This window comes from Protomyctophum parallelum (genome assembly GCF_964188405.1).
Source record: "Protomyctophum parallelum genome assembly, chromosome: 17".
Taxonomy (NCBI): Eukaryota; Metazoa; Chordata; class Actinopteri; order Myctophiformes; family Myctophidae; genus Protomyctophum; species Protomyctophum parallelum.
In genome coordinates, this window is record NC_139719.1 from 35,881,690 (window position 1) to 35,899,039 (window position 17,350).

General features: G+C 47.3%; 1 protein-coding gene across 1 annotated transcript in view; it reads left to right on the forward strand.

Moving 5' to 3' along the window:
* LOC310874950 (SH3 and multiple ankyrin repeat domains protein 1-like) overlaps positions 1-17,115 on the forward strand; it is a 37,374-nt gene extending 20,259 nt beyond the window's left edge. Inside the window, exons 16-26 of the mRNA XM_083787905.1 lie at positions 4,512-4,594; positions 4,807-4,931; positions 5,974-6,109; positions 7,057-7,137; positions 8,122-8,148; positions 8,359-8,415; positions 8,979-9,118; positions 10,755-10,866; positions 11,245-14,494; positions 15,568-16,458; positions 16,869-17,115. Coding sequence (XP_083644031.1) covers positions 4,512-4,594; positions 4,807-4,931; positions 5,974-6,109; positions 7,057-7,137; positions 8,122-8,148; positions 8,359-8,415; positions 8,979-9,118; positions 10,755-10,866; positions 11,245-14,494; positions 15,568-16,458; positions 16,869-16,920 — 4,954 coding nt within the window. The 3' untranslated portion in view covers positions 16,921-17,115. The remainder of the gene's footprint in view (positions 1-4,511; positions 4,595-4,806; positions 4,932-5,973; positions 6,110-7,056; positions 7,138-8,121; positions 8,149-8,358; positions 8,416-8,978; positions 9,119-10,754; positions 10,867-11,244; positions 14,495-15,567; positions 16,459-16,868) is intronic.
* Positions 17,116-17,350: the final 235 nt, after the last annotated feature.

Genomic DNA, 17,350 nt, shown 5'->3' on the forward strand with positions numbered 1-17,350 from the left:
CACACATGCTATCCTTGTTTCCTACCCCCCTTGTGGGTCCTGATATCTCTACCCATCCCCCCATCCACACCCGCACATTCAACACCCCTCCATCTCTCTCCCTTCTCACATCCAGAGCTGGATATCACATCCCTCTCTCTCTCTCTCTCTCTCTCTCTGTGATGCAGCCATCTCTGATGTTCTTTCATGCGGTCTCTCTACGTCTCTCTCTCTCTCTCTATCTCTCTCACACACACACTCTCACGCCCTCTCGCACGCGCACACAAGCGGGTGCTGTCTTAAGCATGCGGGGTGCAGGCACACTAGGCCAGCGCCTTCTCCCTCTCCCCCGTCTCTCTCCGTCTCTCTCTCTCACTCTCTCCCTCCTCTCTTCGACTGTCGCGGCTCTCTCTCCGGCTGCATTCTCGCTGCTGGAAGACCGACAGGCGGAGGAGGAGGAGGAGGAGGAAGAGTGCGAGGAGAGGGAGGAGGAGGCGGAGGAGGTGGTGGTGGTGGTGGTGGCGAGTGCGCGGCTGAGCGAGGAGGAGGAGGAGGAGGAGGAGGGGGGGGACATGGCAATGGGGGGATGCGGAGAGAGAGATTTGTCTCTCTCTCTCTCCCTCTCTTCTTCGTGGCCATCACTGGGCCCCAGAAACAGGAGCGTGTGGTTCATATACAGGTAGCGGCTGTTTCCTCATTCATTGGCTGGCTATGGATGTGAGGAGAGCACGATGGAGAGAGGGGAGAGGTAGATGATGCTATTGAGAGGCCGTGCTTTTTTTTCTTCTCAAAGGCGCGGACTAATAAGCAATGTATTTTTTCTGTGTGTGCGTGTGTGAGTGAGTGTGTGCGTGCGTGCATGCTTGCGCATCTGTGTTCATCTGCGTGTGTCTGCGTGAGTGCAGGTTTCTGAGTGTGCGCGTTGGGTTTTATGTGCGTGTGTGTAATTGTCCCTTTCCTGTTCGCGTGAGAGAGAGAGAGACGGAAGTGCAGCGCGTTTATTTTTGTGGCTCCATGTATTTCTGAATGCTGTGTGTGTGCATGCGCGTGCGTGTGTGTGTACTAATGCATTTCACTCAGACGGTGTGGGTGTCATTCACTTTGAGTCATGATCTGATTTTCATTCACCAGGACATTTCCATTTAATGTATCTTTTAATTTTAAAGTACCATATTGTTGTATTACATCAAATGTGTGTGTGCACTGTGCAGTTGAATCACTGAAGATGTGTGTTGCAGTCTCCAGAAGGTGGGGTGAAAATGTAGTTCACAAGTGGAGAGTGTGGTTCGTGCATTACTTATTCGTGCACATAATTTGACATATTCCGGAAGAGAGAGAGTGTGTGTGCGTGCGTGCGTGCGTGCACGTGAGTATGTATCTTCATTCTACCTAGGTGTATACAGTGAATGTGTTTGTATGTCATTTCTACGTAGGAGTGCATACATCATAGTGGCTGACTGTCCATCATGTTTCCGCACATTACTAACACAAGTCCAGTGTCTTTGTTGTGTTTGTGCTGTACAGTACACTGTGTGGGTTCTGTGTCCAACATCTACCTTTCAAGTCCAGTGTTTCACTTGTGTCTGTGTGCTGAACATGGTGCGTGGGCACCGTCTCCATATTGCCGGTTCAAGTGTGTTTGAACCGGCAATGTTTTACTTTTTTTACTTGGTGTATGTGCTACTGTATGGTATATGTGCTACTGTATGGTATATGTGCTACTGTATGTTGTGTGGGCACCGTCTCCATTTTGCCGGTTCAAGTCCAGTGTTTTACTTGGTGTATGTGCTACTGTATGGTGCGTGGGCACTGTCTGCATATATATCGCCGGTTCATCTGCATGTAATTGTGTGTGCAGCACATAAATGGTTAAAATGCTGCCTTTTTCTCCTCCGTAATTGTGGACGTTGAGAGGATGACTCAGGAGGCAACATAATAACACTGCTCTCTAATAGGCTTAGAGCTCTGCTCGGGCCACTGCTGGAGAGATCGCACTACAACCATAAAATCCATACGTGTTAATTTAACTCTGAAAGCGTACCCCCAATGAATGGACCCAATGATCCATTGAGTTCCATTTGTACACTCTACTGTGTACCAGTCAGTACAAGCGTTTCGCTTAACCAGGGACATTGAAGCTGTACAGGGCCATAGTCAACGGTAGAGATGACCTGATGATCAGGACATCAGTGTACGGACATGACCATTACGAACGGGGAGTTACGGGAAAGTTACATGGCTCTTCGGCGTGAAGGAATTCAGATTCAGGTTGTCCCACAAGTATAGCAACACTTCTCAATCTCCTCGGGAGAATGGGAGAATACATTTTTGAGTCGGCCATCCCTACCCCACGCACACTCTCAAACAAACACACACACACACACACACACGCGCACACACACACACGCACACACACACACACACACACACACACACACACACACACACACACACACACACACACACACACACACACACACACACACACACAATGGATGGAATGCCTGGTGAATCCGTCCACCCACTCTGTGTTACCTTGATCTGTGGAGAGGGAGAGCATGATTGAGGATGGCTTGAGAGAAGAATGAATGAGGTGTGAAGAGCAGATGGTTGGCAGGCGGCGGTGTGTTGATGGAGAACGCACGAGGGATGGACCTCAGCGGGGGGGCTTTCTGTTGAGGGCTAGAAGTTGTCTCTTTGCATGAAGTCTGGTCTGTGAGTTCAGTGACGTCGAAAAAAAAAAAAAAAAAAGGTTTTCTAAATCATGACAATTTTCGGAAAGATTTGAAGCACATTTTAACGATTTTTCAAAAATAGCAGACCTACAAGTTCATAGCTTGAGCTTGTAGATCTGCTATTTTTCAGTAGCTAAATTATAACATAATGTTTAAAACACCAGAATGTTTCCCGCCCAGAATGGATTAAACCATCTCTGACTCTCACAGCATAAACCTGCCCCACGCTGTGTTGTACAAATGCTATTAACCGATAAGAAATGAATGATTGAACACTTTAATTAACAGTCAAAGAATGTGGTATGATTTACACATTTGATTTAGCATCCTTTAATTCACCTACTGTGATTAGAAAGACTGTTGCAGGAAAAACATTTCTTCCCCAATTTGTCAAGACTAATAATTGCAGTTATTGTTATTCATCATGATCACAATATGTAGTCAAACAATGAGCAATGTCATTTTATCTGTAATTGTGCAGCTCTACACAGCTGGCATGATTACACATTGTTGCTGGATTGTGTGTTGTATGGAGTGAATATTGTGTGGAATCTGTGCCTGCATAATCTAATCCATCAACACCATAATGTCGTGGTGGATAGACCCCTGTCTCAGTAACTTCACTCATTACAGATAGGATACATGGCTATTTTATATTTTTGTAAATTAGTGGTGGTGTACACTTTTACATTCATAAATGCTACAGCCAACACACTGCTATAAATCACACAGCTTGAAGGATGTATGCATGTAAACTTGAACACTCGCCCTGTTCATTTCACAAGGGAAACGACACTGCACATTCAATTGGAGTCAAATGTCAGTTTGATTTCACTTGAACACCAACTAATGCAGAGATGAGACGTTGTGGAAAGACAAATTCTACAACTCTCCTTCAAGTTGCACAGCACAAGCTCCAGCCCCCAGGCTCTTTAACAGGCCAATGGATTGACATCGTAGAGTAGAACTCACTGGGTCGTGAGACACGAGTTGAGTAAAGCGGCTCCGAGTCCAATGCTGATTATGCCGGGTACCGTGTAAGGCACGTATCCAGACATAGTAATAGAGTGAAGAAACCGCTTGACTTCCTGGTCTAAACATTCCATAACACTACTCCCACTGTTTCTCAACGAGATCATCACTGACTTCTATGATAGCTATCAGAGCTCTCCTGTATTGGTCTTCATGCAGGAGTATTGTGGAGAGAGTTTAGGCGACTGTTGAATTTCCTCCTGTACATAATTTGTGTCATCTATGACCAGTAGCTCTGCACTGGAATCAGTAAAGCAGCAGGCCTGCTCGCCAAGGCCGCCTGAGGCAGTGATGAAAGCTAATACAATGATTTAGGTGCATTTGAAAGATTCCATCATTGGTGAAGGGTATGTACATAACCCCCCCCCCCCCCCCCCCCCTCCCCAATTCCGCCTTAAGTATGGATGGTTCTGTCTGTGTATACGTGCTCAGTCTTCACCCGTCTTGATACTAACCCCCCCACCCCCCTAGCCATCACCCCCCTTAGTGCTACTTGTATGACATACTCAAACCCTCCCATCTTTTGGTGCAGTGTGATTTCATAATGTGATGCAGTATAACTGTCTCCCACATTCAGAAAATGCTTTATTTGCATGACAATGAGACTTTTATTTTTGTTGCTAAAGAATTCATATAGCTAGCACTCTCTCTCTCTCTCTCTCTCTCTCTCTCTCTCTCTCTCTCTCTCTCTCTCCCTCTCTTTCCTCTTCTTGTGTGTTCCTGTCACTCTCTCTCTTGCTGTCCTCCCTCTTTATTCTCTTTAAGTGACTACATCATTAAGGAGAAGACAGTTCTCCTGCAGAAGAAAGACAATGAGGGTTTTGGCTTTGTGCTTAGGGGAGCAAAAGGTGAGCCAGCACCTGTCCTCCTCCAAAATTAACCCCAAATCCCTCAATCTAGATTCTAGATGTCTCATTCTCTCAGAATCCACCACTATCCCTCCCATTTCCCCTCTTTCACTCTAATCTCTGTCTAACCCTTTCAAACCCACTTGTTCTTCCTTATCGGTCACCTTTTTTGTTGATGTTGCTAAACCTCTCTTGCCTTCCTGTCTCCATAGCTCAGACTCCCATAGAGGAGTTCACTCCAACTCCAGCGTTCCCTGCGCTGCAGTACCTGGAGTCTGTCGATGAGGGGGGTGTGGCCTGGAGGGCGGGGCTAAGGATGGGGGACTTCCTCATCGAGGTAGGGACACCCTCCAGAGTAGACTCACAAATCAAGGCCAACACTGGAAACTGGAGAGGGAGCCTTTAGCTGTGATGATGAATAATCAGCACTAGCAGGCAGTCTGCTCTCTGGGGCCACGCAAAGTCCAGTGGTGGAGGATGCACATGAGGTGCACAACACAATGATACAGTATACGCCACTTGTAGTTATTTGCTCAGTAGTACCAAATGTCCTGGCTTAGTTAGCAGCAGCATATGTGCTTTCAGGCCCATAGGTTTTTACATTAGTCCAATAACTGTTCTGATTTGACAGTGGAACTTGATTCATTTCACACAAGGAAGTAGGAGGTAGGGATTCCCAATTGCTTGCTACCAGGAAGACTTTCCTAAGACGAACAACATGCTGTGTGATGAGTGATGACCCCTCCAGCTGCACCTATGGTGCTGTCATCAGAAATGGACGCCGCACTTCAGAAGAATTTACGTCCCCTTTCCTCTCTCTGCTTTTCGTTTCCTGCATGTTTCCTAAACGAGAGGCAAGGAAAGGACGCAAGTGTAGGATGTGTATATATATATATATATATATATATATATATATATATATATATATAAAGGGTACCATATTAGGGGCGATTACAAGTTGTATAATAGCCTACAACATCTGGGTACACATCTGTGAGAACTCAATGGCTAAGTTATAGAATATAAACAAAAGAATGTGCAAGACAAGTACTTGTTTTTCTAGACACTATATGGAGCATACTGTATAGCCAAACAGCATTAGCAAGTGACTCATTACTGTTATAAAGGAGTATAATTTAATATAAAGTTACAATATTGATAAAAAAAGATATATTAAAAAAAGAGTCTGGCCCCCTCTGCCCGCTAAAAGTCACCTATGTTTACAGGCCTCAACCGGTCTGTTTTGGAACACAACAGGAGAGCATGGACTGTCATTATCTATGCCATCATATTACTCTTCATTCTCTTCCTCAGCTACAGTGCGCTCATGTACATCGTTTGTTTATGATGTAATGGTTATGTGTTTGTGTGTCCGTCAGGTGAATGGCCAGAATGTGGTTAAGGTTGGCCACAGGCAGGTGGTCAACATGATCCGACAGGGTGGCAACAGCCTCATGGTTAAGGTTGTGATGGTGGCTCGTAACCCTGAGCTGGAGGACACTTCCAGGAAGAAAGGTACAACACTCAACATTCAAGAGTCAGCACAGCAGTTTTCTTGTGTTGTTGTTATGAACAGAGGGTGCAATTATTTCTAAGAATTGCTTGAATTTGTTTCTGTGTACTGAGAAAATGAGTCAGGATTTGACATATGTACATGATTTACATATGCGTACTATATATACATAGTAGATTATCACAGTGGTGTTTGTCTTTGGTTAACCATCTGAGGGCAATGATGAATACCAGGTAATAATTTGTTTATCACATATCCATAGCTTTATTTATTTACAGAGACAACGAGAAAATAACATAGGCCTACTGACAGCGTGTCGCTAGTTCGAGTCCCGATCTCGACGTCCTTGCTGCATTTCCTGTTAGTCTACTCTACCGTACTCTATCATTAATTAAAGGCAGAAAAAGCACCAAATAAATCTTAATAAAAGGAAAAAAAGAATACTGTCAATGAGGAAGTGCCCGGCAGATGAGAGGGTAGTCCTGCTGGGATTATGCAGTAGTGTGGGGAGGAAGGCATCTGAAAACATGACCTGCCTCACATTTCGTGAACCATCGAAGATGTGTTTTGGTTCCATGGCACCTGGATAAACTCCAGTGTCAACGCATAGCAACGCATAGCAACACAAAATTTGTGTTCATGTTTTACGGACGAGTTCTTTAAGCGGTCAGCTGCCGTATTTTCCCTAGGGAAAATGCCGAATCTGACCAATCGGCACAAAGCTTATGACACTGCTTTTATCACCCCCCCAGGAAACATTAAGGTTGGGTTATGTGATCCGCATACACACATTTATACAGATAGATTCAGCTTTTTATTGTTGTGATGTGATGATACAGCTGATCATTTCACTGTGTTGGCTTGTTGTAACATGGCTGTGACTGATGACAGCACATGTACTCCAGAGCACTAAACATTAAGACTGTGTTTGGCTGGATTCCTCTGGCAGCTCCACAGCAGACTAAGAGGCTGACTCCTCCTGCCATCGCTATGCGCTCCAAATCCATGACATCAGAGCTGGAAGACATGGGTAAGAAAGACACTGGAGGAGAAGGAAGAATGGAGGGAAGAAAAGAGAAGAAAGAGTAAAGAAGACAAAGAGTTCTTTAGTTGCTAGGAGTCTGACCTTTGGAAGAAGATTTGAATTTATTTCGTGCCAAAATGTTTATTTCGCAGCTAAATTTGGTCAGAGTGGAGAGATAGTTAAACTTGAATGATCCTTGACAGGTAATTGCTGAAATTTGGTCAAAATGTTTATTCAGTAACAGCTACATTAAATCATACGGCAGATTTCTTTAGATTGTACAGAAAGGTCCCTTGGGTCAGCAACCATTTCACCTCAGTGGCACTAAGATTCTCAGCTGAAAGCAATAATAATGAAATTCCTTTTCATGACGATGATGGGAACTTATCTAGGCAGAGAGCCCCTGCCCCCACCCCCCTCCACCAGTTCGATGGTTGGGGAAAACGCTGCATTAAATATTAAGATGAGTTTATGTGGGGGGCCTTGAAAGGATCTGCTGTACTGTAGGTGCGATGACATTTTTAATTAGTAATGGCATAATGAGGAGGACTGTGCAGATGAAAGTCCCTTCACAAGACGATTGTTGGATATTAGCTGTAAGTGAGAGAACTGGACTTTACATATATTGCGATAGCATTCATTGCAGTACAGAGAATTCTAGAGAACTTAATGGTTTGGACACTCTCAATAACACAGAATATATTCACATATATGTTGTTGTTTTTCCTCTTCTTTCTTTCTTTCTTTCTTTCTTTCTTTCTTATGCTGAACAAAATCTGCCACTACCAGTGGAGAAAGGTGGGAGAATCACAGATGTTTGACACCCCTCATTCCCATTTGTGTTCATCTGCCATCACTCCTACCACATCAGCACTCTCATCATCCCAGTGTGCCCCCATACCGTATGTATTCCATCCCTTCATCCACACGATGGCCATGTCACACTTTAACCCAGTTCTAATTCCTGTTTTTCCAATTGTTATGTCACAGCTGCCTCTCCGTGGAAAAAGAAAGGAGGTGATTATGGTTATTTGGCTTTTATGTTTAATATCTCCCATCAGCCCCTGAACCAAAATTAAGGGTTAATTTGTAATATGTCGTCCGGTCGTGTCGCTTGGCAAAAATACGTTTTTTGCAGTTTAAATTTTCATTTTCATCAAGCGATAAAGCCAGAGTGTCCTCGTTTGATGCTTAGAGGAGTCCTATTTTATGTTCTTCCTCCATCAGAATACGAGTCCACTCAGGCTCCTGACAAGAAGAGAACGGTTTATCAGATGGCACTGAGTAAGAAATCACCCGTGCTCTTGTCATGTGCTGTTAGAGGATGTGGTTAAACGTCTAGAGATGTTATTATTGGTGAAAATGTTCCAAATGATTCAAATATCTTTAATAAGCAAAGGTCTACAAGCTTACAACTCAATGTGATGCCATGTAAAGCTTGTAGATCTACTATTTTTTTCTATTCGGTGTACGACGAATTGTATTGTATATAGGGCTCAAGTGGTTAAGAGCTGATGTTTCAATGGCTTGAATTGACCTGAATTGAGCTGAACTGAATTGAGCTGAACTGAATTGAGCTGAACTGAATTGAGCTGAACTGAATTGAACTGAACTGAACTGAATTGAACTGAACTGAACTGAACTGAACTGAACTGAACTGAACTGAACTGAACTGAACTGAACTCCATGTATTTGAACCACAGTGAGTGCGCTATTTAATTCAGTTGAATGAAAACATCCTATTATTGTTTTCACCAAGCATGTCTACATTGTGACCTATGATTGTGACTCCATAAATCTCCTATCTTTCCTGGCTTGCTCTCCACTCCCCTTCCTCTCCGTCTCAGATAAACTAGATGAAATCCTGGCAGCGGCCCAGCACACCATTACATCGGACAGCCAGGGTCAGCGAGGTCACGCTGGCAAACGGGAACGGGAACGGGAACGGGACCGGAGCAAGAGTGTTGTTCCAAATGACTCCAGCGAGGTATTGTTGGAAACTGTTTGAAAACTATGATCACTGCTCTAATGCCTGGCAAGCTCCCTATATATGTGTCACACTGAGTTGCGTTGTGAGCTCGTATAAATCACCTATTATTGTATAAATCACCCTTCACTGTACTTTCAATGTGTTTTAGTTTTAGAAATATTTAACAGGTTGCTGAGGTTGGCAGTGGGATTCTTGGGAATTGGAATGCAATTGGATGGTAGTTCCTTATTAGCTATTGATTGTGCATTCATACAGTAACCCAACAAAATTGACTTCATATATATACTGTAGCTACATGTGAAAGTGCTCCTTCCAAAATGTTGTAGATCTGTAAAGCAAACAATTGCAACCAGAAATTCACCAGTGTGAATCTGAAAAACACAGATGGTTCTATCTCTTCAAGACGTTTTATAATTAAAGGTCTGATGATGACTCATAGGTTTAATAACTAACCAAATGACAAGTCTGTCTCTATTTCCAGCTTCAGTCTCTGTGTCCAGGAAGAGGCCTTTTCTTCCTTGCCGTTTCAGTCACTTTTGTATTAATTTATTCAAAAATTAAATTACAAAGACATAAATAACAAATATCATGTTGCTATATACTGTACATATAGCAACAACAGCCGGTTCCTGTCTTAAAGGGTAAAAACCCTGAAAGGGGTTCCCGTCCCTTAATATTCAAAATGTCATAGGCCAAAGCCTGATTGCTTATTACAGTGACTCTCTCAAAACCCCAATTCCATATATTTGACAGATTCCTCACATCCATTGCTTTCCATCAGTGAGGTGCTTAATGCTTATTGATACCTTGTGCATATTGATTGGAAGATATCCAAGATATCCCAGTTTGATCATGCAATCATCGAGCACACTATCATCATCATCATCATCGTGTGTGTGTGTGTGTGTGTGTGTGTGTGTGTGTGTGTGTGTGTGTGTGTGTGTGACTGTGTGTGACTGTGTGTGACTGTGTGTGTGTGTGTGTGTGTGTGTGTGTGTGTGTGTGTGTGTGTGTAAGACGTATTGATTGATATATTTAATGCGTATGATAATAAGAGCGCCCCTCACTTCTTTTTTAAGAACCTTATACAGTGCTGTCTCTAAGTCTCTTTAGTTAAAGCTCATAAAGTCATGCTATATTCTGTCCACCACTTCTTATAAGTTGTTAATGTTATATTAATTATAAATTTGTATAAATAATTTTGTAAAGCCTTATAAATGCATTATAATGTCTTAGGAATGTGCTTATAATGCATTATAGACATGATCTTCATATAAATGAAGTACTAAAGTATTCAATCAATCAATCAATCAAATATATGTTTTGGGGATTGTCTGCCTTTATTTTGGATAGTACAGTGAATATAGGGCAGGAAACAGTCTGGCTTGGGAATCGAACCTCGACTGTCTGTCGTCAGGCTACATTAGAGCCTATATGTGGTATGTGCCTTGACTCCTCATAGAAATTGCTACCGTAGTTCCATTCACTCTGTGTCTCAGAGGTGGACTGTGTATATGGCTTGAAAATGAAGGTGAACAGGTAAAATAACGTGTGTTTTTATTGGATATACACCCTGTTGACCCTCCTCTTTCTCTGTGACTTTCTCTTACTGCATGTGTTTCAACGCCTAAAGCCGACCTATGAGCAGCAGCAGCAGCAACCTGCAGGTTTTGGCTACAACCAAGCTCAGTTTCAGACCAGCCACGCACCTCAGCAAGCAGGCATAATGCGACAAAAATCTATCGGTAATTCATTGCTTGTACAAAGACATCACACATACTGTACCGCTTAGGGAGTGAGCTTAGAATGAGTTTATCCTAACTTTTTGATTGATTTTTAATTCCATTGCACCTTACAACATGTTTTGTTTACCTCATTAGAGTTTCTGTCAGTACTTGGCCTGTTAATTAGATGGAGTTGTGTTATAGTATTAATATTAGTACAGTATTCTTTTGTTTATCTCCAACCTTTTTTGTGTAAAAATTGAAAACGTAATAAACATTGAGTCATACAAGTACAGTAGTACAGTATATTCATTGGATTCTTTTTCTTGTATTTTGTCATAATTTGTCAGTATTTTCATCATTGTACAATATTAACTAAATGTGTGTCCGTGTGTTCAGGTGTGACAGAGGAGGAGAGGGGGTACCTCAACCCTCCAGCCATGAAACTGGCTCGCAGCCTGTCTGTTCCTGGACCCGAGGAGATCCCCCCACCTCCCGAGAACTCACCTCCAGCGCCGCCCTTATCTGCTGCTCCACATCCTGGGAGAGGGTCAGGACCAGGGCCAGCCATGCCCCTGCCCCCTGTATCCAAAGCCCAGGGCCAGTACCAGCCCCACTCCCAGCCGGGGCATACCAGCCAAGCAGCCTGGGAGAGAGGAGGTCCAGGTGGGATGAATCAGCAGGCTGTTGTTCCCACCCTCCATAGACAATCTGACGGACAGACGCCTTATGGCAGGGAGCCAGAGGTTTCAAGGAGGGGAGGGGGAAAAATGGGAGGGTTGAGGAGAGGATACAGCAGTGCCACGCCGCCTGCAAGCACTACAGCCAAAACCCAACCAGCTCCACAGCATCAACCACATGTGGCCACCCGCGAGCGGGCTGGCAAAGGGGCAGGCAAAAGGGGAGGCAGGGGTGGTCTGATTAAGCAGTCAAAGATAGAGGACGGGCTGAGGCAACACAGAGGGAAGGGAGGTGGAGCGAAGGAGAAAAGCTCCATTCCCATCCCCACCATCATTGTCAAGGCCCCCTCCACCAGCAGCAGTGGACGCAGCAGCCAGGGCAGCAGCATTGAGGCTGACACACCGCTTGACACAGAGGACGCCAACTCGCCGACCGAGACCCATGATGACCCCAACACCAATCCGGCCTCCCCACTGACCTCCACACCACCCCAGCCCCTCACCTCCGCACCCATGGCTGCTTCCTCTGTCGCCCCCTCCTTGCCCTCCCAGCAAAATATGGAAAACCTGGACTATGCCGGGCAATACCACACAGGGTTTGCGAGTGCACCGCGCAGAGACCGGGAGCGTCTCCGAGACTTGAGGCGAAGGAGTGCCTCCTTCTTCCACTCATCTGAAGAGGACATTCAAGGCGAGGCAGGAGGAGGAGAGGGGGTGGGAGGCATGGGAGGGATAAGGATCCAGCCCCTGCAGGGATCCCAAATGGAGGTGCCCACCCCTCGACTCCGTCCATCCAAATCCATTGATGAAGGCATGTTTTCTGGGGACAACTATGTCAACTATACCAGCAGCATGCCCCCAGCCTTTGGCCTGCCTGAGTACTCGTCCCCTGTTCTCGGCCATGACGGCCAGCCCAAGTCAGCTCCCTCTAGCTATGGCTCACAGCCGGCCACTACCTTCATCCACCCTCTCACTGGGAAGGTTCTGGATCCTTTGTCCCCTCTGGGTCTGGCGCTAGCTGCAAGAGAGAGGGCCCTTAAGGACGACCGCAGGACACGCCGAGAGGACAGGCACTTTGGACGGCAGATGTCCACCGTGGGATCATTTCCCACCCCCGTGCAGACCCCTACGCCTTCACTCTTTCCGACCCCTACTCCGTCTGCCTACACTTCTCCCGTCCCCCTTCATCTCACCTCCCCAACCGTAACCACTTCCCCCGCCTCGCTGAGCCGGCCGCAGTCGCCGAGGATTCTACGCTTGGGAGGAGGCATACCAATGGAGAGAATGGACAGAGAGAGGGAAGGAGGCCCAAGGGAGGGCCTCCGAGTGAGGTTCTCTGAGGACAGGTCAAACCAGTACTCGACCCAGTTCTACCCACAGAGCCACAGGGACAGAGACAGAGAGAACGAGGGCTATGAGGCGAGACCTGTCGCTCAACCCATGCAGCCTCCTGCCCCACCACAGCAGCCCATGCCTCGCCGGCCCTCCTTCCTGCAAATGGACATCGCCCCCAACCCCAGCTATGTCCCCCAGTACACCGTTCCCACGGCCCCCAGCCAGACACATGATCCTATGGGAGAGGTGAGAGGTGGAGGGGGGGGTGCTGGAGGACTTGGACTTATGGTTCTCCCTCCACCAGCCCCCTCGATAGATGACGACGACTTTGTCTTCGCTGACCCCTTGCCCCCTCCATTGCAGTTCGCCAATGGTGGCAACGAGCGGGTGCAGAAGCACCCGCCACAGCAGCACCATCACCCACATCACCAGACTGCTACCGCCGGACCGCCACCGCCGCCCCCGCTTCCATCTCCCAAGGCTCCCAGCTTCACCCCAGGGGCAACCCAACCTTCGCCCCAGGGTGGCGACTCTGCCACCTCTAGCCTCACCTCCTATGACAGCGAGGTGGCCAACCTCACACAGTCAGCTCTCTCGCCCTCCCTCCCAGGTATTCCCCACTCCTCCTCTGCCACCTCCACTTTGCCAGCCTCCTCGCTCCACCGACCCCAGCCCATGTCCCACACCCACACCTACTACACCAGCCCCCACAACCCCTCTGTGGCCGGCCAAGCCCCGACCCCCATGACGCTAGCCCAGGACCGAGGCACAGCCACCCTCACCACCACCATGACCTATGCCACCACCACAGCCACCATGGCTGCAACCACGACCACCACCTCTCCTGTGTCCTCTGACTACGGCGTGACCACAGCCGGCCCCAACAAGCCTGGCAAAATGGCCGCTGAACCCCACCACCCGCACACCGCCATGATGCCCGAGGCAGGTGACTGGCAAGACACGGTGGTGGATTCGGGAATTGAGGAGCTGGACAGTCACAGCAGCAGTGACCACCATCTGGAAATGCTGGGAGTGAGCGGGCTGAGAGGCGAGAGTGTAGGAGGAGGGGCACCAGAAGGGGAGAAAGGACCCGGCGAGCACCCGGACACCTATGTGACCTACTCAGGCGGGCAAACATTCGAAGTACACAATGCCAAAGCAGCAAACTCCACGTTTCCAAAGACAACTCACTACAAGGAAGTGGCAGGGAGGGGCCACCCACCCGTGGTGCTACGGCGGCAGAGCAGCACCAACCCGTCTGCCGGGCAAATGCACCGACACAGCAATCCCCCCGAGGACACCGGGAGTGAGGGTGCCATTGCTGAGGAGAGGAAACGCAGGCTGCAGGGCCGATCGAAAGTGGACGAGGGCTTTGGCTCTGCCCTGGCCGCCTGCTTAGAAAGACCCATAGAGGCCAGACCGGTGAGCTGGGCAGAGACGGGGGAGCATGAGCGAGGAGGTGGAAGTGAGGGTCAGAGAAGTGGAGGGACGACTCTGGAAGGGCGTAGGGGTCACCCTCCTCTTGGTATGAAGGCCAGCATCATCAACGAGCTGAGCTCCAAGTTACAACATATGAGCAACATGAAGAGCATGGAGGAAGTGAGCCTCGTCCATAGGCCACCCGCTATGAACAGGTACCGATCAGTCCGCTTTCATGGAGAGAACATATCAACCTTTGTGTATTTTATTTTGTCTGTTTCCGAAATCACTATAGGATACCTATATTATCACTATACTACTGCACTGTAGTGGCAATTTTTTAGTGGTGTCCGAATGTATAGTGATCGTTATTATACCTCATATAGTGTACTCATTTTATCCCACAATACATCGTGAAAAGTAGGGTACAACCGATCACTGGTCACTATCGCAAATCCTACTGTACATACATCATGGATTGCGCTGAAAGAAAATGCTGATCTGGCACATTTTAATTGTGTGACACCAATGATGACATTTACGGTAAGCCATGTAGTGTCTGAAGTGTGTTATATTTTTGTTTGTTTTTCATGATAGGGTCTCCTACATAGAACTCTCTATAAAGGGATTAGGGACTAGTGAATAAGTGAGTGATTTCGGAAACAGCATTTTGTATTTGTTCAGTTAATTTTTTTGTTTTATAAAACATAGAACTTAGTACTTGAGGAATCTGACAATGGAGAAGACATACGTGTCAAATATAGGTTATATGAACAGTCAGGGGTGGCCTTAGGAATCTGGAGGCCAGTTTCAAGACCAAATATGAGGCCCCCTGCATATACAGTATACCTGACATATTTATTCTGTTGATACAGGCGTGAGATACAAATAGTTTTGACTGTTCAATATCGCACGCAGCCATTACTCTCGACAATTACGCAGCAACAACAACTCTCCTAATCCTGTCGTCCCTTCACAATAAAGTGTCTCCCCTTTACCTCCCAATGCCACACATTTTACCCAGGTAATTAACAGGAACAACCGGAAGCAAGGCAGCGAGAGAGAGAGGGCCAAGGGTGGCAAGGGGTTGACTGACCTCAGTCAGAGTTTGGAGGCCCCCCTGAGGGTGGAGGCCCGTTTCAATTGAAACTGGTTAAACATAGCAAAGGCCTCCTATATGTGAACAGTAAAATTAGGTTAGGGTTATACTGTATATAGGAAATATATAGAACATTTTAATTAAAATGATTTAGCATAAAGTCTCATCAGTCTGATCTTTGTCTTCCAGGTATTCAGCAGATTACTCTGATGCATTTCACAGCCCTCCAACTGGCCGCTCCACCTCGCCCTTACCTACCTCCTCTCCCCAGCATCGCCAGATCCTCAACCCGAACATGTCTGCCACGCCATCCATCTCCCCGACCAACCAGGTGCCAATACAGCGCAACTGGACCCGCTCCCCTTCTCCGCAGATGCCTTCCTCGCCGGTCCATTCCCACCCTCCACTCTCTCCGACCTACTCCCCGTACCCGACATCGCCCAAGCACCGGGCAAAGTTCAGCCGACAGACATTTGACTTCCAGGGCAATGCCAGTCAGGAGATTAGGTCCAGGGCCTCCCGCCGTCGCGCCCCCAGTCCTCTAATGTACACCTCTGAACAGCCCAGTCCGGCCCCTCCGAGACCATCGTCCCTCCCCATCCTCCCTAGCACCCCCGTCTACAACAACCCTTTTGACTTCCCCGCTCCCCACACCCCTCCCTCGCCAGGCCACTCTCTCGGAGACACATACAACCCGTCCACCCAGCCTCTGTACTCCCCTTCAGGGGTCCCCAACGCCCTCCTGGGCTCCCGTTCTCTCTCCCCTACCCAGTTCCTGTCTGGGGCCGCCTCTCCCATGCACCTTCCACCTAGCCCTTCGTGCCTCAGCTACCCACACTTCACGCCTCCTCCTGCCGCCAAGCCCTTCGTGGTCAAGCCCCTGCCCTACTGGACCAAGTACGATGTGGCCGATTGGCTGGCTTACCTGAACCTCGGCGAGCACCGGGAGCGCTTCCTGGACAACGAGATTGACGGCTCGCACCTGCCCTCGCTTACCAAGGACGACTTCCTGGACCTGGGGGTGACACGAGTGGGCCACCGCATGAACATCGAGAGGGCACTGAAGAAACTCACCGACAGGTGAGGCGGGAGGGACGCCCTGGCCAACAGGCAAAGAAACATGCATGGCGTCATCGAGATGGGTCATCACCAGGGAGAGCTGGAGTGTGAGGCGGGTGGGGGTGGTGTTGGGGGATCAAAAGGAAGGATGGAGAAGGAAAATCAAAAATGTTTCCTTCCTTCCACGCAAGTCGCCTGCGTCCATCCCCCTTTCCTTTGTTAGATTCTCATTAGATTAGATTTGTTACAGTATTCAGTCTATTCTTGTCTCTCTCTATCACCTCAGTTCTTTCTAGTCTTTCTCCATCGTACCTCTCTTTTATCTCTTGTTTGTTCTTTATTAATTCATCGGTCACACCATTTAGTGTGCTCCCTTGTCCTTTTTTTCCTGCCTGTTCATATTCCTTTATTTGCCCTCCCTCTCTCCCCAGGCGTCTCTTCTCTCCCTTGCATGTCACTCCTCCTCCCCAAGACACAGACTGAGAAAATGAAAGCAGGAGGGTGACTAAAAGCTGAGAGAAAGAGAGAGAGAGGTACAGACTGACAAAGACGAACAGTAAGAGAAGATGGGCGAGAGAGTGAGAGAAGTGGACACAATCAGGTTGTGTGGAACTCAGACTCTAGGGAAGATACATGGGGAAATGGTGTGATCATGCAAACACCAATTTGCTATGTGTGAAGAGCGGTCTTTCTTTGGCCAAGGAAGGAAATTGTCACGTGATGATGATGATGCTGTACAACCACCGATGCAGTAATTGAACAGATACGGATACAATTAACACAACAGGTGCACACACACACACACACACACACACACACACACACACACACACACACACACACACACACACACACACACACACACACACACACACACACACACGTATGTAACATCTTTATTTGTATTCACATT